Here is a 24,407-nt window from a genome sequence, read left to right as displayed (position 1 = left end):
CTTTTGAGAACACTTTTCGGGTCCTATTACGTACCTATTAACTCTCAAGGAAATTAAAATTTTATGGTATCCTCTAAGGGAAATCCAAAGATATTAAACCTATAGGTATGTGAAGCGCATGCACTATGCATATGGAATTGATGAAATGGAATCTAGCGACGGAATTCTTCGCCATGATTTCAAGGAAATAATTCAACGGTATCAACAGATATGTTCCTTTTCGGTGCTTATCCTAATTGTATATTTTTTTACATTATGTCCTCCCTGAATATGGAAAACAATACCCTCCCCAAAGTCGCTTAAGCATTTTTTTGACATGTTCAATGCGACGCGTCGCAACACTAGCCTCGGGAAAACAACAGAGATTATTGGTAGTAAATTCTTCTCGGGAAATGGATTTAATCGACTTGTCAGCAGCGATGAAGATTGAGAAGATTACCCGGCTGAAATCTCGATAAGAATTTACTGCCACTATTTACCGGGAAAAAGTCAAGTCCAACAGAGATTATTTTTTCCCTCGGGAAAACATCAGCAAGGGTGCAGGGAACAATGCCCCGGCAAGTTCTCTCATCTCATTGGAAGGGAGGGGCCAAGCTCCACCGTGAGGAGCCGACGCAGACGTACCTCTCCTCTAGGCGAAATGCCGTCGTCCGCGGCGCGGAGTTAGAAAGTGTTATTGGCGATAAATGGAGTGGGTTAGCCCCAGCACCCAGCCCGCATTCTGTGTCTATTCCCCCCCACCAACTGCTCATTGTCTCCGCCCCTCTTCCTCCTCCCCCCACACCCCTCCCCCATCCCGGTCGCTCCATATACCCGTGCACGTGACTCGCATCGTGAACGGGAGACGTGTCGCTTGATCACGAGAGGCGCGGAACACCGCGAAATTGGACCGAAGAGTTGAGCGCTGGGAACTGGATGGGGAGGAATGAGGACGAGTCGGCGGAAGGCGCGGGGGGAAGCGGAGACTGTTGTCTTGGCGGTGGGATTGGCGATGGGATGGGGAGGGGAGGAGAAGGAGGCTATGACGAGCCGTGAATCGTGTTTCAGGGGAGATAGGGGGGAAAGGGGTGAAGGGACACGAAAAAAAGGAGAGAGAATAGGGGAATTGGGAAAACCAAGAGGCTTTTGGAGCGTTCTACCTCAGCGCTTGTGGTCTCTTTGTCAGAAAGACATGTGAACAGTTTCCATTCGTCCCGTCCTTCCGGGGTAATCCTCGATTTTATGCAAATTCCCACAATTTATTCCCAAAAGCCCTAATCCTTCCCATGGTTGATGAAGGATTGATACATTTTTGACATGTTAGCAGCGCTAATATGCCTTGTAATGTTGATTATAACAATCATGGAATTGTACCCACTGGCATTGCCAGAAAACGAATAAAAAATAATTTTCAAATACACAATCATAAATCTTAAATTATACATGAAGCTAAAAACTGGCAGAATTATGGGAAAATCTCACAAATATACGTCAATTAAGAGTTACATAGGTGAATAACCGCTCTTGTTTAAAGATAGGTGAACATGAAAGAAAATTAATGAATAAAAAGGTCATAATAATTACCAATGGAACTTTAAAATAGAAGTAAGTAATACATTTAGGTATGCATATTTTATATATTTTCATTATTGCTTTTGCTGAATTAATTGATCATTGATGATTAGGATGCACTAAATCAATTCCTAATGAACTTACTCTCACCGAGCAGAAAAACATACGTTTCCTACGTAGTGACAGGATCATAAACTAAAAGATATCACGAATATCATATTAACTGGATTGAATCCCGGATTCTCTCGAATGAGATCAAATTCGAATGCTATAGCACTAGCGATAATCTCAAGATTTGAAAATTGAAACATTTCCGGCGAAATTTGATAGTCTGCAAAATATAATTAGTGATTGCAGGACCCTAGCTGAATCCCAGTCTTATTTCGTGATGGATTCTATCATTACTTATTGTCGTGATGGATTCCTTAGCATGCAATTACCTCATAGGAATCCCTTCACGCACACAGGTTGTCAGGGAGAGGCATGGAAGGATTCCACAATAAAAATTCACGCCGGATAAAATCGCTACGAGTGAAACCTCAGATTTTGAACATTTTCACTTGCGGGAAATCAATGCATTAAAATGACTCACGGGATATAAAGGTCGAACCATAGCCAATGGACGATACTATAACTGGGCATTGGATTTTATACGATGAGACACCGATCATGGCTCTGAGTGTTTTTTAGGTCCAAGAATTAATCTCATACAAAGTTTTCGAATAATGAGGAGGAAGCGCCACCGTTAGCCATACAAAACTAATGGCGAGCGAGGGTGAGTATTCTCAGGAAGCTCACGAGCACAAAACTTCACCAAATCCTGAAGGTACTCGAAGGAGGAAGTTTTGGGACTTGAAAAAGGGGTTTCGGGTGGCGTGGAATGTATGTACCGTTCCCCAATGTTCGAAAATAGATCAAGTATTCCGAATCGGAGTCGATTTGAAATTGAGGACGCCCTGTGAATTTTTCTGTAGAATGGCTGGTTTCGGAATGAGTAGAAAAGGCGGGTTATGGGCTTGCAATCAGGTCTTCAGGCCATCTCCCCAATCACCCTTTCTCTGAGGGAATTGGAAAAATGAAAACGCCCGAAAAAGATCCGAAAAAATATAATTGGAAACATAAAGAGATAATTTCATTACGTGGGGATTGAAATCAGATAATTTTTAAAAAATATTTAGAAACACATGATGGACACAGTTCCCCTAAAAAAGACATTTATTTATGCATGTAAAAATTATCTTTTGCGTAGAGATCGACTTCTATCGATTGACTAAAATCCAGAGATAGGGCTAAGAGTGAACCTCTTCTTTTTTTAATAGATTGAGATCACACACCCCGGTTGTAAATAAAGGACTGTGTACATTGTTTATCCATACCAATAGGGGATACATAAATATATTTATTCAGGTACTGAGGACTGGGTAGTACTCAATGGGCTCAGCTTGTGCATCTCTCTTATTGCAGTTTAATTTTTATGGTTACTTAGGTGCGCAATACGAATTACGGAAGGCACTCACATTTTGGTGAAAATTTCATCCTAACGCTAGCTGTGTAAATAATAGGTAATAGAATTAAGTGTAGAAAGAATGAAAAAGAAAGTTGGAATTCAATATGTAAAATCCAACGTTTTAAATTAAAGTATTTCTAGAGCCTGTGTCTAAATGATTTTGATTGAAATTTTTATATCCATTGCTTAATGAAATGTTGAAAAGCATTATTTATTTTGAGCTATTTCACAAATGTAGATACGTTCCCATCAGTTGCTGTTTCTTCATTAGCCAACAATTAATGTTTAACCCATTGAAGTGATGACCACGTTCATGGCGTATTGGTATCAATAGCAAGACGGTGTCATCTGCTTCCGCCTTAGTTGCCTTCCGTATTAAATATTGCACTCCGTGATAATTCATGACGAAGTATTTATCTCATTATTAGCCTTTATATCCTCCGATGGGCCAATATTTTTAGCTCCATTTAAAATACCTCATGGCACTCAATGTGTTCTATTCAAGTGCGCATCAGCCTCACGGAGTGGCCCTCATAAGATTGTATTCGTGGTCACAACCCTTTTTCAAGGAATCCGAGTGAATTCCTACATTGTAAGTACATATGTGTAGCATCTCCAAAATTGAATGTTAATGAAAGACAACTCGAACGTGAGCTGTGTAGGATGGAAACTGGAAATGTATGCATACTTCCCAGTCGAAATGTTGCGTTTAAAATCCATCAGCGGGCCCTGATTGTCGACATGACAATTGAGGAGAGAAGGAACTGGTTCGCCCGCGGGAGGCGTGTCCAGCCGAAGGAGGAATTGGGATGGCGTGGCGAGGCGAGCGGATGAAAAGGAGGATATGTAGCGGGCGAGGACAAGAACGGGAGCCGAAGGTCGTACGGGCTTTCAATTGACTGCGGATTCGAAGGAGGGGAAGGAGTTCTTTAAAAAAATAACACAACCATAGGATACCGTTACGGAGAGCGTGCAGGTGGAGAGGTGGGAGGGGGGCGGAAGGAGGGAGGTATCTTTTAAAAGAGAGAGAGAGGGGAGGGGAATATAAGGAGGGGAAACAGAATCGAAGGAGGGGAGGCAATATGGGAGGGGAATGCAGGAACAACCAGACAGCGAGGGGGAGGAGGAGTTATATGTATACCGGTTGGCGAATAGAGATGCGATGGTCAAGCGTTAATTGTAAATGAAATCACGTAGCGAGAGAATTTCTCGTCTCCATATACAAGCATAAAGGAACGATTAAGCCTTCATTCTCGGAGGAAACAAGATAATTGTTGGATTGTTCTCCAGTCCTTATGCGGCGAGGTTTGTGACCGTCGCATGCCCCGAAGGTGTTTGCTGCCTGGCGGGAGAGTGACGCCGTAATCGTTCCTCGGGTGTTTGGAGTGAGGAGTGACGACACGATGGGGAGTGACCGTTAATAATTTCCGCTCGATTGTCCATTTGTATTCTGGCAGCGGAACGTATTTCCACCCAAAGCAACAGTTAGTCCAATTGCTCACGCTCGGGAAGTGTGTGTTAAGGCATACGCTACAGAACTTATGAGAGAAATGCAGCTATCCGAAGAAACTCGATTGTTCTTATAAACGAAACGAGCAAATAATTTCCCCATACTTTGAGGTAGGTTAATTTTTACGATAGAAATTGAAGGAATAAAAACTTTTCATTTTCACAGGGTTATTTATTTAGTCCGACCATGTTTTCGTTACAGCGTAACAGTTTCAAGGTATTACGCTATAACGAAACCATGGTCGAACAAAATGAATCACCTTTTCAACAAGCCAAGTTTTTATTCCTTCAGCTACTGCGATAAAGGATTTCCACCAAGTCACGCTCGCTACTATTGCTTATAATGTTTATGAGTGAGGGTTAATTTATGACACTAACAATAAGGTATCAATTATACAGCGTTGTTACTTATTCTCTTTTTGAATTTTCCTTCAACTAGACGATTACCAATAATATTTCAGGTGACTTATAGGATTATTTTATTTTATTTTTTTAATTAATATATGTTTGGCATTCCTAACCATGCACGAAATAAGTAGATATTACGAACACGAGTTATAAACTCCACATTTTCTCGAATTGCTTGCTACGTGTTGTTTCGGGTAATATGTGTAGAGCACCATGCTCAGAAAAAAATACTTCAAAATTATTTTTTAACAAACACGTACAGATAAGTGCGTACATTTACAATTCGAAAGTGAACTGAGTGAGAGAAGACAAAAATGTGGGAAGTAAAATGAATCAAATAACAAGCACGAAGGTTTTCTTCATTTACTGCACATGAATGATGCATTTCTGCTTACATACAAATGAATTCGAGTTTAAAGCTTGCTTTCGATTTAAAAACCTAATAATAAAGTCAATACAATTTCTTTGCCAACTTATTCTCCTGAGGCCACTTATTCCCCGGCTGAAGTGGGATTTCTGGTGAACATGAGAAAGTAAGGATAGGTTCCTGTCTGAAGGGCGTGACACTCGCGACCCACTGGGCAACAGGACATAAAATACGCATCATAGAATGTGAACTCAGAAAAAAGACGACTAGCGTAAATTTTCTATCCCATCGAGTCAATTTATATTCCTGCTCTGCAGAAAATACGCTTAAGGTGATATATTATAAACGCAAAGAGGTCGTCAGCCACAGAGAGCTGTCTCCTGTTTTCTGATAACTGTCGTGAGAGTATTCATTATTCATTGCTCCATTGGTAATGCATTAGGAATGGATTATTACTTAAAAACGATAGACGTGAGCTTACGCTTTCTTTTTCGTACAATTAGTTCATATTTCTGAACTTCATAGTAGATTATTAGCCTGTAAAATTAATAACTGCAGGCTAATGGTTCATTAAAGTTTTCAACAAACGTATGGTACCTTCCACCGATGTACGCCACTACATAAATGTATGTTGTCAAGTATTCCCTATGAGAGGTGCTAGCATATCGTTTGCATAATATACGTCCAAAGCAATGGCCTACATTCACGTTTATCATTTCCTGGAAATAGTGAATTCGCAACTCACTAAGGTTTCAATAATTTCGTGGAATGCCTGAAAATTGGAAGCAGATAATAAATATTTAAACTTATTCCTGAAGGTGTGTAATCGCCTTTAAATGAATTTACTTAATTCCTACGACATCATTATTAGATGAATTCGAAATATTTGCATCCTTAAAACAGAGGAGCAGTAGAGAGAGCCGCTGATTATGAGGACGCAAAGCGTGTTTCTACAGCGTTGAAAATTTTAAAATTTGATACTCAAACAACCTTCCAGTTTCAGGAGAAGCCTTACAGGCTTGAAAGTCATCGATAAACGTCATTATTACGAAGCAAGAGATGGTGAAATAGATATTTTAAGGAATGCTTTCTTTTTTTAGCAGATACCGCTGCGGAAACCGACAGAAACGCATGACATTACTTAATATCACTTTTCGATAAAATATTTATTTGATAAAGACTGAATAATTATCATGTATCTATATAAATAACCATAAACTTAACTTTAAAGGAACTTTACATTTGATATTTTATTTCCATACTTATTTCCTTCATAGATGGCAAAACGTTAAATGCAGAAAATATTTAATAATTTTCGAATTTTCGCGAAACAATCATAGAATAGACCCTACATTTGAATAATTGTAATTCGTATACAGGTGAATGTTTAGGTCTATGGACTCTCACCATTACTGATTGTGAGTCGATTAATTTTTCTTAACTACTTGAAACTTTTGGAGGACCACTAAAATTAACCGACCTCATTCTCCATTATGAACATAACTCATCACAAAGCTATCTAGTAAAATCGATTACAACCACCCACTCCTGAATTTTTCGAAACATTCATGACGCAAATTTCCTTCGTGATCGGGAATCGGACTCAGAATGTAGTGAATAGTAAGCATTTTTCACTGACATTCTGTTTTCTGCCTTCATATTCACGACTGCAAAATCCACCGCAGTGAAATGCTACACTAAACTTCACCACCTCTCGCTTGACCTCGTCTTAACTAACGTCAATCCTTTAATTAAAGCTTTTTCTGGCTATTTATTTTGTATTATAATGAATAGCTAGAAAATGAAATAACTTATATTTTTCTTCAAATCAATTTACGGCTACCTCCAAAGAAAATTAAAGAGTTTTTATCCAAAACTAAACTGTCACTCTTGCCAGTCATAGAATTTCAAGCGCAATTAATATCATTTATTATCCTCACTAGCTAAGGAAAACTTTTCAGATTTCTTTACGCAAGAAATGCCTTCATTTAATTAATAAAATCCTGAATATGATGTATTACGTAATGATAGTTGATTCCAACATGCCTAAAGTTCGTTAGAATTGCCTTCTTTGGCTAAATACTGTGATGTATCACTTTTTTAAATTGATTTTATCGCCATTATTTCCCTTCTTATTATTCTTATTATGCATTATATTTTTTCACCTCTCCTTTCTCAGGAGGCATAAGTGCCTATGCTAATGACCTACATGGGTGCATTTATCTATAACTTTGCTATCGCTTTCCAAGGATTCGATGGAAATTTTGGAACACGCTAAACGATAAACATAGACGATTTTATCGTGCTCTCCGTGATATATGGAATTGCTTAGCGAGGTAGTTAGCAGCTGTCTGAAGAATGCGTGCGTCCGCAAATTTTGACCCAGGTCGTCAAACTCACTAGTAGCCGTCAGCAATTTGATACCGGTGAAGCGTTTTCTTGGGGTGAGTAAGAATTACTACATCCACGATATGTGGGTAAATAAAAATCCTATTTCCGCTGCGTTAGGAATACGAAGGCCCAGAAGATATATTGCTTCATAAAGTGTCAGGCAAATCGGTAGTCCCCACATCATAGGGCTAGGTGTGACAATCGATTGCTTCTTTTGAGTCAGGTGTTCATCACGAAATACAAAAATAGATATCTTTCAAAACTTTCTACAGAGGCAACCCCTCACATTAGGGCCACTATAAACAAAATCACCCTCCCTGGCAGTCCTAGCGTTACGAAATCGACACGGCTGCATCGTAACTTGAATGCTGGGCGGGTATTTGTTAAAGCATGAGAGGATGGATTGGATGTCTACTTCATAGGAATTTCATTTCATAACTCGATTTAATAATCGTCAAAAGATAATTGAAACACCTTTTGAATAGTAAATAATTTAATGAAAAAGTGTACACAGTGAGTCTTATCAATTTCTATCTCCATTATTTTTCTCACATTGTCATTTATCCTTTTTCGGAGTTCTTCAAGCTTGAATTCAATTTGACATTAATCAACAACGTGCCGCCTGGTATTTGAATGAACGAGTTATTAGAACGAATATTAGAACATACGAGTGAGTTAAACCCTTTTCAATTTTGGGTTCTTTCTGTTACCACTGCAATATCTTTTTCGTTTTTAATACGCTCACGTTGGCCTCGTTTCTTGTACCCAGTAACTTTCATTTCAGGCCATACTTACAACAATAAGGCCATACATACAAAATTAAGCACTAATGACAAGTTACACCGTCGCGCACTCGAATGCAGAAGCGTAAAATCAAATTAAGGATGATAAATCGGCCATGCATTCCCGTTTCGAGAGCGATTAATGAGTGCCAATTTTCCAAGGAAGTATATTCGGAAATTCCTCTGCAAAATAGTCGCGCATATTCCATTATTAATTCTCCATTTTTGGATGAATATAAATATCCAACCCTCCAATTGGAAGGCATTTAAAATGCTATACGGTGTATCAACATTAATCAAAAACTTATTTAGGTTAATTACTCCCATCAACCAATCGTCCAGGGGAAAACGGAGGTAATGCCTTACTATTATCTGGTAATATCATTACTATTATTATTATTATGTCAAAAGCAAATTTTTTACACTTAATTATGACCATTCACATAATAATACTTGTTTCTGCAGCAAACTCTTGCCGGTCAAACAGGTATTCAGCGTGTTCAAATTGTCCCTTTGTGTACTGACCTCATTGGAACGGTACGAGAACTTCTGGTCTACCACTTAATTGTACATATTTTGGGAAATACAATAGTCACCAATGAGAAAATGTATCGTGGCTAAACTTATTCTCTTTTGATGTCACAGTTCATCAACTCGTTATTGAGCCTAGCAAATAATTACTAAACCTTTAAAGTCCAAACCACGGGCGTTGGTCTATTTCAAATAGCGACAAATCATGAAGGCTTTAGAATTAAATATGATATCTCCTCTGTATTCGTTCGGAAATAGGAAAACTTATCATCAAAAAATAGATAGGTCAATGATGTATTTTTTCCATGGAAAATATGAATGCTATCTTAGTTTTTGTTCCTGTCTCTAATTCATTCATACTATTGACAGATATTGCCATCCTTGTTTCATTACCATTTTCAAGTGATTTGTGGTGAATTTGACGATGCACTACCATTATTACAATGATATTCACTATTGTAATGCAGTAGTGGCACGTTTCTACTGCAAAATATTTTCCGTTTCTAGTACACACATGTCTTAACTTGTATATAAACGCACCACCATTTTTAGAAAAATCCCATTTATTTACCCTTTCACTTCGTCTTATGAGAGTCGTTATGAGAAAACTGAAGATCTTTTTACTCCCATCAAAATAAAATTTGATCGCATCATTCCACATATTGAATACAGGTGAACGAGGACGACCAAGCTACGGAAGCACGTCGCACGGGAATCCAATCAGTGGAATAGCGGAGCCCAGGTTTATTTTATCGAGAAATCTCTTCACAAAGACTCGCCGAATCTCAAAAGACTCGCCGGCGATCTTCTTTTTATTCCGTTCCATCAAAATCGTTCGCTCAGGATTTTGACTCTTTCATCTTGCCCCAAGGCTTCAAACCTCCTCCTCTCCCCATTCTATTTGGACACCTCGTCAACCCATCCCCCCACGCAAAGAGAGAGAGAGAGGTCTTCGTTCGAATGGTGAGTTTTTTGTCCAATTCACGGACGGGAGTATGGACGGGTGAGCCGGGGACGGAGTGGGCGGAAGAGGAGATTTCAGGAGGGCGCGGGAATGTGGAATGTCGCCGGGGAGATGATCCCTGTTCGCCCCACTTTGCCCTCGCTCCCACGCCCACCACCCACCGCCAGCCTCTCTGTTCGACCAGCCATTTCCATCCCTTATCTCTCCGCTCATTCCCGCTCCTCACCCTTCATCGCCCTCTGCTGTCACACTCGCCGCCGCCGACGCCGCGGGAGATGTCGGGAACTCCATCCCACCCCCCGAGGTCCAGGTGCTTCGCGAGCACGCGGAGAAAAATCCAGGACGTGGAGCCGAGTGTTTCCCGGAAGCAAATAGCCTGTTATAAATTAGTAAGTATGATGTTGGGAGCTTGGTTGATAGACGGAGAGGTTATATGGGGAGCATGTTGGCCTGGTGGGTGGACACCCCCCCAAAAAAACCTCGGATTGTGAGGTGGCCCATGGAAAGGCAATCGCCCCCTATCGTGGATGTGTGTTACTCGCACGACTGAGGCTTAGTCCGAGGCGAGCAGTACCCTCCACGATGCACACAAACCTTAGGATTGAGCTACGAAGTAAGTGAGAGAACTTGGGGAGCGTGGTGACCCAGGGGATTGAGCGTTGGGTTGTCGGTAGGTGGGTCCAGGGTCGAAATTCCATTACCCGAGCGCAGAAATTTGAACTATAAGAACCAATAGGATAAAAGTGGAAGTTATATTATTTGATAGCTCTCTAATTGACCGGGAAATTATTTTAATTATTTAAAGGACAGGTAAAAACGAGTAAACGGAAGAGTAATTTCTCGCTGAAATCCAGAAGCATTGCCAGTAAGTTATTTTTCATTCTTATTTCCTTGACCCATTTGTAATTTATCGCGATTTGCGTAATTTTTTTCTCATTTAGTGTTAATTGAGCAATTTACTTAGGTTAAAATGCTTTAAAGATATATTTGTGAGGAAAAATAACATTTCACGGCTTCCAATATTCTACAAATACGATTTTATAAGCCTGTACTTCTAAAGGAAAGTGGATAGCATTAGCCCTAAATTTAGCCCTTAAATCTTTATAAGGCTAACTGAAAGTACAAGACATACAAGTTGAGTGTCAGTGGAAGAATCGTTACGATTAGTTAAATCTCACGCCCATCATTTTATTCCATAATCATAAAAGTCATGGAAAATAAAAAGACATTTTATGGGACATGTTTTCATGCTTTACCAATTCTCTTTCCAAAAACCCTTCACTCCCGTTCGTATTGAGGGTTTCCATTCACTTATTTATCTACGCTGAAATGTAATCGTAGGTCTCAATGGGAATCACTTTTTCAGAACCGAGAAAATCTCATAAAGACCAAGCGGACACTTAAAATCTCCTTCCTATCTGATCTTAATATGCCATCTATACGCCTTGAAATTCATCTATTCGCGAAAGCTTCGATGGATTATCAAGTAAAAGGTAAGTACGATGTGATAAAATTTGCTAAAAAATCGATTGCTACCGTAAGCAGAATGTGTATAAACGGCCAATCGGCAAATTTTTGCCACATATCAGCAAGCTTTCTCAAATTGCCTCGCAGTGAGGATAAAATTGACGGTAATTTTAGAAAGAACAAAGTGAATAAAAAAATTATGGATGTAAGTATTTCTTTTGGTTAGTATATTGAAAGTGGCTAGATGAAGATAAATCTTTGACTGCGACGAGATATGGTGGGGTTCGAAACTCAGAAGATTGCTATCATTGTTTCTTCTCAATTGCAAATATATTTAGCTGCATATGATATTTTTTTAAATTTTGATTACAGGAGCTTTTTATTATACATGTGAATAGGTACTTATATTGATAAAATAACTAATTATAGTGAATAAAAACTTGCGGCGCTCATTCCGAAGTAGATCATTTTTCATCAATAAGTGTTTTCTGGCGTAAAACTATCTGTAAGTTTATAAACCTTAAGGCTGTTCTCTATTGTTGATCAATCACTTAAAGAAAGGCTATAAATAAGTTATATGCCCCCCCGCCTTCCCATATTTCAAGACAGCCTCAACATTACATTCAACTGGAATGGAGATAATTGAATAATGTGTATAGCATATTTGCAGGTGAACGCTGCAATGTCATTGCAACATTAGCATCAAATAGGCATATCATTTACGATGAAAAATTGAAACGAAAGATCCCAAAATAGAACCATTATCGAACATTATATATTCATTTAACCTGCCTGAAAAATTTATTAAAAGCCTGCCTTTATGGTGGCATAAAGATTTGTTAATAGAAAGTTTGTAGTGAATAATGCAATCAACAAAAACATTTCATTGATTTTCCTAGTCATTATACATGCAAAGTTTAGAGAAGTTCATTTTTTTTTATTAGTTGAAATATTCCTTAACATTTCTGACAGGATTAATTGCATTGGCTGTTCGCTTTTCGCCTGCGGGTAAAGTGGTTAATTGCGTCCAAAATCTTACCCAGTAATATAATTTCTGTGTTTAATAATCTAATCCTTCTTTTCTAAGATAAAAATGAAAACGCAAAATATAGAAGCTGAAAGCTAAAAAACTCGCCTTTAGAGCTAAATCTTCGGTAAACTGTTAAAATTGATCATAGACTAATATGAGGAACAAAACATTCTTTAATACTGAAATTATCGATATTCAAGGACATAAAAATGCATTCGTATAAATAATTATAGCGTATATTCTAATATGCATGGCAAAGATGAATCAATAAGGATATTGAGGAGGGAATCAAGGGAGATTGAAATCAATCAACTCAGTTTACGCTTCACATGTATGAAAGAACTGACAATGAGTCCAGCCTCTTAAATGATGCCTTTTTGTTTCATGGGAATAAAAATAAACACCATGATAATGAAATAGTTGTTTTTTGCCAAATCGATACAATAACCTCTTACAGTTGCATTTATTTTGATACGACAGATAAAAATATTTGTTCATTTATTCATGTAGCTTGTTAAAAGGAAATGATTAATCATATTCGATAGTCATCTGACATTAAAATATACTGTAACCGTTACAAATTTACTTGCCAGCTAGTGGCTCTTCCTCGTGGGCAATGATGTTGCCAGGCAAAAACCCGTTCTAAGAACTGAACGGGGCTGGATGCTCGGCAGTGCGGGTAAAAAAGAAAGAAGCATCCTAAGGACCGGCCATAATTTTCACCTCCACTTGGCATATTCGGGGCAGGGGGAATCTTCTCTTCTCTTTGACTTTGGTTAATCGATAACATTTTCGCATTTCTGCACCTTCACGTTTAGATCTCATACTTATTCTCTACGAATCATAAACCGACTTAGCAATTTTTTTTCAAACGGAGCCGCTCAAATACGTAATGAGTAAAGACAGAATTGATTGCATTGGCTGTCGTCTACATTGGGTGGCGCTAAATGAAAATTAATCCTCTTTTGCAAATTAAAACAAAATTAAATAGAAAAATTACCCAATATTTTCTTCGTTTTTATCATAAATGATTAGTTATGCCAATTTGTTTGCAATTGAGTAAAGTTGGTAGGAGTCTTCTTTCATGAAATTGATTCAACACAAATATTTGAAAGCGACCAGCTCACGCCCATGGCAAATAAAAATGTGTTGAAATGAGATCCACATTCACCTACATTTAGAGACTACGCCGCAAGACGCCCCAAGGTGTGTGGCGGGCGGTGTTAGGACACCAATCATTCATTGAGCATCTCATAAATTTTTCAATTAAATGCCATTTTAGCCATGTAGCTTATCCATTTAAATTGATTAATTAATACCTTGGTTATTCTGGAAAAGGTGTAACCGTAATTGATGTAATAAATCACTCATATATACAGCGCTCAAAATATAGGTATAATTCATATAAACATGACCTTAGTTCCGGTCGTTCCAAATTGTCCTTTCGGAATCATGAATATAAAATAGCAGCACAGATGAAAGAGATACGGAATAAAATAGATGTTTAAAATGAAAGTACATACTTTTTAAATATTTGCTAGCTTATGTGGTTCGATTTTGTGTTTTTTTTTTACTCTTAGCCTCATTTCGATTATGCAAAATTTATAATCGCTACTGACATGAGTTATGACCAGTGTAACGACCGGGACTATTCAATGCATCAAAGGAATTAGCTTTCTTATCGGACAATAGTTTCGAAGTAAACCCCATTTCTCTATAATAATCGGCACAAGAATCACATGGTAATGCCTATTCCAAGCTTCTAATCGGCTACCTCAAGCATCAAAAAGTATTCCGAACGCGAATACCTATTCACCACACGCAATCCATTCTCCTCCATTCTCTAGTATTTAAACTCCCATGACCGACACGCGGGTGAATGCTCGTCATACTGCTACCGGGGATCAGATCTCTCGCTTAGCGATCCATTTCCCCTTCCCCGGCGCCCCATCCTATCATTCTCAACCGCTTGACAGCCCAGCACTGTCCAGTCATTGGCATGATCTACCACCTCCGCACGCCCTACAACCTCCGGGTTTCTCCGACCAAATAATACGATAGCAAGGCGATATCCTTCTGCCTAAGCTTCCCAACCGAAACTCATTGGGTATCTAGTCGATACGCTGGCATAGAATGTTAGCTTCCTTAGCATAGGTCCGATTTCAAATCCCGACCAAGGGGAAGATTTTTTTTGAGGTAGTTAGATCCCTGCTCAAGCGCTGAGTGCAGTGAACTTTGAAGACAGTACTCTGTCCATCGGATTGACTCGAGTACCTTAGTCATGAGTGGACTAATGCTGACATCGAGTTTCTATCTATTCTTCCCCTGATTTCCCTAAGGCACAAACGACCTTAATTGGCGCTCGCCTCCTCTAAATACCATGACCAAGCCGACCAAATCCTATTCCCTACTCAATCAACCCGTACCGGAGGGTCGTTATCGATCATCAAGGCTGGAGCTCACCCCAGACTAACTCACGGGCATCTGAAAATCGCCCATTGCGTGTAAGGTGGCCATTTCTTTCCCCTCAGCATCCACGATGGAGTTTTATTTTAGGAGATTCACAGGCTTCACCTGGGATTTCAACCCAGTACTCTTTGGTTGGTAACCTGGAGCTCAACCCGCTAGGCTACCATGCTAACCCGTTCCCTATTCGCCCTTTAAATTCTCCTTTCTCTCTCTCTCCCCAAGAAGTCCCCCCTCTCCCTATTCGCCGCCAGCTTCCCTCTCTCTCTTGCTCTCCACCGGACTCGCCTGACCTCTTCGTCCAAAATACTCCCCATACCCAGCCTGCTCCCACCTACTTCCAGCCTCTCCAGGATCCGCTATTTTCACCATCCAAACCTCCACCCCCTCCCACTCCATGGCCTACAAAATTTTGTCCACGCGGGCATGGGCGGCGCCCGAGATAGCCAACCGTTTGGAGGGCCACTCGCCGTTTGTTTGGAATGAGAGCAGTAGCCAAATTTGACTCTTGAACTCACGGTACTGTGGACGGGGCTTGATTCCTCACTACTTTGGGAAGAAAACCACTTTAATGGACCGTCGAAAACACGTATTTGCTCTTGGGGACCCATAATTAAATCTAGTCCGCTAATAAGATGGACAAACTCTGACCATTTCAGCTCCTCAACTTTGATTTCAATATTTTAAGCACAGAGCTAAAAGATAGTACAAGAGGCTTTTTAAAGTTGAGGGTGCTGTAAAGTGTATTATTAGCTTATAACGCTCTCAGACGCTTAGAAAAGGGAAAACAGAATTAATTGAGTCAAGGGCGAAAGATTTTTCAATTTGAGAAAATGAAAGTGTACCATTCGAGTAGTGCTACTTATATTTTTTTTATCTTTAACGCAATTTTGTCTCAAGTCCTCCACGTACGTGAGAACCTTGAAAGTCATCTCCTCTGACAGATCTGATAGATCTGTTAATTGTATTTTTATACGATCCAAGAAAACACCACACCACTAAATCAACTCGAAAGCGATTAATAGTCGTAAATAATACCTGCTTAAGTAATATAGGACCTCAACTACCTATTTAGCTCATTTGAAATGCAAAACTCACACCATAGAACTGATTTTCATCGATTAATGGCAACGTACAAAATAGATATCAAAGTTCAGAACAAACAAATAGCTCAATGGTGCCCGGAAAAATGATTAAATAATCCATTTGCTAGTTATCCTAATAGGTTTTGTACGGTTGTTACTCTTTTCAATTTCACAAAAGAGGGGCTGCGGGGGAAGGAGGGCGGGGAAGGGGAGATCGCGTTGAATATGTGGCAGTGAGACACTGGAACGGAGCCTACGGACCGAGACATTTTTTTCCAAATGACGTGGAGCTTATTCAACTTGAAAGAGACTTTCTCCGTTCCAAGGGAGCAATTTTAAAATTTCCGGCAAAGAGCTGCAGGTATACGGCGTCTCTTGTCAAAACCTCAAGGATTAGCGACCAGTTTAGGGCTAAAAGTGAATATTTACGGCAATTCTAAATTTAATAATGACATTTAGGCCTGCGGCTTTTACTATACTGCTACTTGGAGTCATTATTAGGTATCGAATAGGTTATGTTGCCAAGTAATTAGCTCATTGTTATCTTAATTGGTGCAAAATTACATCAAATCCTGTGAAAACGGATTGTTTAGAGCTAATATGAAACGAAGGAACTGCAACCTCAGATCTCAAGCATAAACGTAAATCACACAATACGCTTCACTGAGAATGTCAACTTCAGTAAATGTGAGAGTAAACAAATAATTATCTCTGCTTGGGTGGCGTGCCGTCGAGAGCGTCTGCTCACCCCTCCACACTGCTTACCTCCCCGGTCCGGCTCCGCCTTCGCCGCTTCGTCAGTCGGAAACCTCGAGCACCTTCGACGCGAGCCGCAGTCTACGCATCGCACCGCGACCGACGCATCCAAGTCTCCCACTCGCACGCCACGATCCGCCGGGGGCTCTTGAGCGGCGGTTCCCGTCCACCGCTGTCCTCTGCGGCAAATTCTTCGGCGACGACAACCACCCGCACTCCTATCGCACGCTTCCCAGCGGGCCGGAGACTTCAACTCCCGCACCGGAGACTTCAACTCTCGGCGCGCCGATAATCGCACGAGGGACCGCGCCGACTCCGACGGGACCGATGGAACTCCTCGATCGTCGGCGCACAAATATCACTCAACGAGCCTCGGACTTGGCTCGGGTATCCTCCAACTCTTGTGTCGGGCCGCCGAAAACCGCGACAACTCCGGCGTCCACTCTCTCGCCGTCCACTTTCCCGGGAACGATGCACTCTGGCCCGTGGACTCCTTAGAACTCTGGTGCCCGCGACGGCCGACACGTAGTGAGAGAATGCTTGGCGCGTCAGTGGGTGGGGGCGAGAGAGAGAGAGAGAGAGAGAGCCAACATGAGAGAGAGAGAAAGAGAGTGAGAGGAGACGGGGGATGGAGGGGAGGAGGGGGCGGGGGAGGTAAGAAATGGAGAGCGCTGTGGGCCCGTCGCTGCGAGAGAGTTTTAGTCCGCCGCATCATTTCTCTCCCCCCTCCCACCGGCGGATCCCAATACCTCCTCCTTCTCCTCCCCCACCAGCCCACCCTCCCATTCCCCTCCGCCCGGCGTTCCGCTTGCCAAAGTGGACTAGTTACTCGCATCAATCCCGCACGACGAGGCCAATGCGAAAGGGAAATAAAAAAAATCCGTCCACAAGGTGGTCTCCTCTCCCAACCTGCTTCTCCGGCGAACGATTACTTTGTAAGTTCTTTTTACTCCCCCTCCCACTTTCTCTTCGCTGCCTTCCCCTATGAAGGAGACCGCCACGCCCCTAATGTCGCTCCACCGCCGGTAGCTCCCTTCACGCGGGAGTCTTTTAACTCCCCGATCAGTTTTGCCCTTCGAGAACTCTTCCTTGTTCATCTCCGCGGTCCTGAAGTGCTATAGTTTATCCTCTTCCAACGCTCGAGCGGTTTTTTTGTGAGGGACGCCCGTCACCACTAGGTGGGACTTGGCTGGCGTCCCGTGGTTGTTACAACGGTGAATTGCACTCGAGGCGTCTGGCAAAGATTCTTTTCAAGAAACTCTTGGCATTATTGGCATTTATCCCTTATTTCATGAATAACAATCATGGATACTTATTTCATTATTCCATCTGGACTTCCTCAAACAAAGTATGCGTTTAAGAATTAATCTGCACGTATTTTTTTGCGTCGAACGTAATGTTCACCAAATGCTTAAAGATATTTTCCATTTTATTGTACTACATTCAAAAAATATTCTGGCTTATACTTTTACGGACCATAAAAATGCTTACTGCTGTTCATTTTATTTTCATCCCGGATAATTCTTCACTGATAACGTCTGCAGTCGTCCTGATCAAAGTCTCTTGGAAAACGCAATAATGGAAATTTAGCACGGTAATTTAGTAGTAAAATTAAAGTCAGGGGTAGAATTACTTTTATCCCCCCTTAGCATTGCTTTGGAATTAGAATGCATTGGAAACCGTTATAAATGAGTATATTATAATAAGCATCACTTTGGACAGTCAATTAAAGCAATTTGGATGCCAAATTAAACAAAGGTGCGTGTCATTGTAACTATGTACTTGGAAGAAGATGAAACACGTGAATTTTCAGCATGATTCTGAGCATTAAAATATCGTTCTTTCCGTTCCTAGGAATGGTGAAAAATTAATATCATAACGATGAGCCTTATACTTTCTTTAATTATTGCATAATTTAAAATTTTCTATCCTAGTTCTATGGGGATGCATCTTTTTGGTTTTATTTATGTAAATTACTAATGTGATGTCGCGAGGGTCCATTAATGGGGACCCAGAGGTCCATTATAGTTTGCACATTGTATTCTAACAGACGGAAAATTAGCCTTGCAATGATTTTCAACTGGCTTATTAGACCCGAAAAGGGAAAATTTTGGGAAAAAAAATTCCTCTTCTCAGACCAAACTGCAGCATTTCGATATTTTAAGTTAGCCTACCCCTCGGTACAACAAGATGCTGTATCATCGTCCAAATCAATCACTGTAAGTCGTCGTTGCAAACTGCATTGAAGTGAGGGATGTAAAAACATGCATGGTATTTACTGGAAGCTTCCCCTATAATCATGTGCGTTATTTTTTTATTTACATAATGCATTCATAATCTTCGATGTATTCATACGAAATTTAATCCAACTTAGTTATTTTCATCCTATATGTTTCGTTGTAAAAAAAGCCGACATCAACTACAGACTATTTACCGTACTTTTTTAAAAGCTTTTTGCAAAACATTACGATTTAGGGAGGGGTAAATTATTCCATTACACCTGCAACTATATAGTTGTAATTTGACTCTGTAAATATGTAACTTAAGCTTAACAACATCATTAAGAGAACGTTATAGCAAGAAAATCACTTTGTGTAGAATGTTACGAAAGATCATTGCTTTCTAATTCCTAAATTATAACATAAACCAATTTATCTGCGCATTTAATGATTGAATAGACGAGAAAATTTTATATGCATATCCATTTAGCAGAGACTAAACTACAGCAAAATAATTCAGCAGAAAATGAGTGTACAAACTAATTCAAGAATACATATCAAAACTCGAAAAAAAGTTAGTTACAGTAAATTGATTGAATTAAAAGGAGAGTATTTTTCAAAATTCCTCATTTGGTATGGGTATCTGAACTTGACGTATCCCATTATATCCCATTGCAAATCAAATTTTAACCCATTCTTTGAGAGAAGTTATTTCATTACGATAAATGTGAAAAAGATACCAGTTGAGAGAAGAGAATAATTTCAACTGACAGTTATACACACTGACTTTTTCGAATCCCTGAAAATAGGTCACGTAACATAACTTTGATGACAACGATCAGCGTGGCCAAGATTTGTTAGCCATTAAGAACACGAGAGGGGCCCAAAGTGTAAACTGTATCAATCTCATTTCCAATTATCATCGGTAAAAGATTTTTTCACAGCTAATTATTATTTAAAAAGGCTCTTTTTCGAAGGTATAACCTTCATGAAACATTAATCCAACTTTTCATTACCTCTGGCGCCAATTATGTCCGTGATTACGTTTACACTACGCTATATTATTCATCCCCATTTATTGATTTTTTTTCTTTTGATTTAGTAGAAGCCATATAGGGAACATGAATTTTACCAGACCCAGAAGACACTAAGTCAGTTTATTATCACTTTAGTTCATCCTGTATATTCTATTACCTTGAAATGTTATTTCTATTATTTTTACATTTAATCAGACCGACAAGCACTACTCAGGAATTTTGGTTTTAAGGTTTCTGCAGCGACTAGATGCACTATTACATTCCCATTTTTGGGTGTACGTGTGCGTGCTAAATTTTTAAACTCGACGTTTCGTTCCTCCTCCTGGGAATATCGTCAGGAGACTGAAGGTGTAAATATTTTTCTCTCGTACCGTTGGAATACTGGTACATTGCTGTCAAGAGTTTAAAAAAGCAAATAAAATAAAAACGATTCAATTTAATTTTTCTCTTTTTCATACTAATCACGCAGACGTGCACCCGAAAATGGATTTCAATAGTGCAATACTCAGGAATCTTCAGCTTTCGGCACGAATAAATCATATCTTAAATTTGTAATTACTTAGATGTGTTTTTTTATGCTAACATAATTTGAAAAGCCACAAAACTGAAATTCAGTTTTGATAATTCAGAGAGGATCCTTGTATGGATGAAATATTCAATTCAAGCCATCGCGCGACCCAGCACCAGATCTTTGTACAGAATCTGTAGGAAGAATTTAAAAGGACCAGTGTGAGTGAGGTAAAGAGAAAGCTGCAAAGATTATTTTGACCACCAAGGCCTACTTCGATGAAGAGTTTACGCCAAGTTCCTCCTCCTCTCTCCCTCTCTCTCTCTCATCTCTCTAAACGGCTTCACTCAAGTCTGAACCCGTCCTCTCGCATCCTTCGCCGTAGGCACGTGTTCAGGGGAATAAACAGTGTGGGGAAAAATTATGTTAAGGAATTTTCAACCTAAATAGCTGATGCCAGAAGGAATCAAAGTTACTGATGAAGTTTGGGCCGAAAACGAACCATTTTGAAACTACGGAAACATTCAGCCAAGCGCTCCGATTGGTTGCGAGTTTGTCCTGTTGCCGGATGGTATGGATAAATCATAACTTAAAATGCTTAGCTTGCATTTGCCTTTGAATTTTCAACAGGAGCGGCCAATCGAGACTGAGATTGGCGCTTGGGTCAAAGTTTTAAGTGGTTAAAAAAAATGGTGTGTTTTCGACCTGAACATCATTGGTAATTTTGGTTCCTACTGGTATCAGCTATCCAGGGTTAAAATTTCGTTACATAATTATCTATTCTCTACTCTGTACTTTGATAAAAGAGACCGGATAGAACTAGAGTTAAATGCTATCACATGTTCACATTTATTACTGCTCATTGTCTTCAAACAAGGCTGGTTTATTATATAAACAACTGTCTCTACCAGGCAAACGCATGAGAAAAACCCTTTCTCATTTCTTCTTCATGTGTTTATATCGCAAGATTTCTATGTGACTTCATTTAGGAAGTTATATTTTACTTAACTTTTTGTTGATAGGAAGCGCACTCAGAGATCAGGGCTAATTTCGCAGGAATATCTACGGTATTCATCCGCTAGGTGACCTCGTATCTCGTTATCGTTAGGTGCCAAATACGAAAATGTATCACTATGGAATAATAAATTAATAATATTTATATTGCATCGGCGAGGACAATAGTAATGGAAACATACATCACTTTACCAAAAATATTGAGTTCTTTAAAAGTTCATATCAATCTATGGACGTCTAGTAACATGAATACCTTAAGATTTATTATTATACAGTTCTCAGCTATCTCTAAACTATACTTGTCCAAAGGCCGTTTTAGTGCCTATGTAATTCCTCCTCATCACGCCTCTATGTCCCCGTGTCTTTCAAAATCTAAAATCTCTTAATCTCACAATTTTCATCCCCAATATTTTTTGGACCATGCTCCCCCACAGATATTCACATTTCTTCTGTCTCTCCCATACCTCTCCTGCTCAATGCTATATTTTTCTTCAATATTCCAAATCAGTAGCATTAAAAATAACATACTCGTCTTTTCAATAAGCTCATGTTACATAGCCACAAAATTATTTAAACAGAGCTTTTCATAGAAAATTTGGCGGAAATTGTTTTAGCTATGCATTGATAAAAAAGACTTCCTACAGAAAATGAGAAATTTAGACAACAGCAGGAATGATGTGAGTACCTGTAATGTTTATAAACAAAAAAAATATTCACTATCCGAGAAAGAGAGAAAATTAATAAAATCACAGCGGTTACTCCCAAGGTAAATAAATATTTTGTAAATCCACGGTCGATCATAGAGTTTCTTGATTCTTCCGACGGCTGAAATGTCATTCATAAATGAATTCAGCTCCACCGTTTTTTATTATCCTCTAAATGGTCGGTCAGTTTAAGTGCCTAACGTGGCAGTTTTCCATTTTAATTCCTTGTACTCCCCATATGTTTTTTTATATTTTGAATGCCAAGAGTGACTGATTGGTTCTAACTGCGTCTTCCAATTCACGATGTTGCATCACCCCTTATTGGGCCACCGAGTTAAGCAACAATACGCACTTTTAAAACGCTCAAACGCCATAAATACCATTTTCGCCACCATTTTTGGGCGTGGTCCCTAAAGCGCACGCCGCACCGCCCCCTCCCACCGTACCTTCCCTTCCACCACACTCCCATCTCCCTCTCAACCCCACCCTGGAAGATCCGTTTTTTTTTTTTTTTTTTTTTGAATCTTTAGCTCCTCAGGCGAAAGCTGATGGCGTTAAATATAATCCACGTCCAATTGAGCTACACGACATTCAAAGAACAGAGATTCAGAGATTGAAGTACAATTTCTGTCACCTTTACGTCATCTTGCCTCATGTTTGGCACACTTATTCCATCTCACTCAACTTCTAAAATTTTCGCTGCAAACTTTTCGTTTGAGTCAATCCATGTCTTCTTGTCAAGATGTGATAATTTCATAAGCAAATGTAGCGATACAATTCTATGATTCGACGATCATTCCAAAGGTATCCTTTTAGATAAACTGCATTTATAACTCTCACCTTAGTTCATTAGTAGTAAAAAAAAAAATGAATCAGCATTATCTCACTTGGTTATTTTTGCTCGTAACGTTCAGATTAACAATAAAATGAAAATGGCGCGGGTTTTGTCGCTTACGTATCATATCTAAGTATGATGATATTCCATGCCATGAGCTCCTTTTCAACCAGATCCCAGAGGTATACATTTTAATGTATTTAAATTTTTTATCTAAGACTTCATATACTTAGTTACAAGATAAATTTTATTGCGTACATAGTATATACCACGATGAAAAAGAACAGCAAATGCTTATTTAACTTTGTTATTGTGATTGGCTGTCTTAAAAAATTTCGTTTGTTTATTAAATACAAAAAAATCAACATTCATGCCTAAAAGAATTGCGTAAATATTTAAAAACGAACATGGGAATGTGCTACGGTGTTTATCTTTTAGGAAAATTCAGTTCAACGAAATAGAAGTCTCCACAGAAAAGTATTCCCTCATAAACTACCTCTTTGGCCCGATTCAATAATTATTACTGATACCTCCTCCATACTTTCATTTTCGATTTGGTTCCATCCATTTTTCTTTTCAAATCGTTCATAAGCTCCCGCTCCATTTAATCTTGATAAAATTCTTTTTTGATGTATCGAACTGCATTCCCGCGATTTTCTCTCTCCCTCTCCTTGCTCTTCTTACACTAATTTATTTTCCCATACTACGAGGGAGATTTTTTTCAACATCCGATAGCTCAGCAAAAACATCATACCAACGACAGGCGGGTACTGGACGGATAAGGCTACTGCACGTCCTCCGCACCACAAGCTTAAGTCATTTCTGACCGTAAGTTGTTAGTTTAAGGTTAGTAGCAATCTCATTAACTACACAACCTCAATTCATTCTCCCACCAAGTGTGCACTGCGGAGAGACAGCCAGAAATCTCGCCGAATGGCTTCAGCATTGACATGTCTTGACCTTAAAGAGAGAGATGTCTTGACGATAAAAGAGAATTTTTCTTTAATGCAATGTGGCTAGAGTGTGAAACAGTGTGAAAAATTACGTCCATTCCCATTCAAAACAAAAGGAGAGGCACGCTGACTTGAAGTGTTCTGATCCATGACAACGGCCGTCATCTCAGCGCTGATGCAGCCCACCTGCTCCTTGAGCAATTTCAATGGGATGTTTTTGGATCAACCGCCGTGCAATGCCGATATATTGCCCGGGGACTTCCATCTTTACGCCGAAATGAAGATGTGGCAAGATGGCAAGCGTTTTCAAACGGGCGATGAGC

At 39.6% G+C, this 24,407-nt stretch overlaps 1 protein-coding gene across 1 annotated transcript in view; it reads right to left on the bottom strand.

The window, feature by feature from the left end:
• LOC124165500 (bromodomain-containing protein 2) overlaps nucleotides 1-17,166 on the bottom strand; it is a gene marked incomplete at its 5' end in the record, with an annotated part of 47,330 nt that extends 30,164 nt beyond the window's left edge. The window contains one exon of the mRNA XM_046542978.1: nucleotides 16,824-17,166. Within this exon, the coding sequence (XP_046398934.1) occupies nucleotides 16,824-17,166 (343 nt within the window). The remainder of the gene's footprint in view (nucleotides 1-16,823) is intronic.
• Nucleotides 17,167-24,407: the final 7,241 nt, after the last annotated feature.

This window comes from Ischnura elegans, chromosome 1 (genome assembly GCF_921293095.1).
Source record: "Ischnura elegans chromosome 1, ioIscEleg1.1, whole genome shotgun sequence".
Lineage (NCBI taxonomy): Eukaryota > Metazoa > Arthropoda > Insecta > Odonata > Coenagrionidae > Ischnura > Ischnura elegans.
This window is presented reverse-complemented; position numbering and strand designations above follow the sequence as displayed.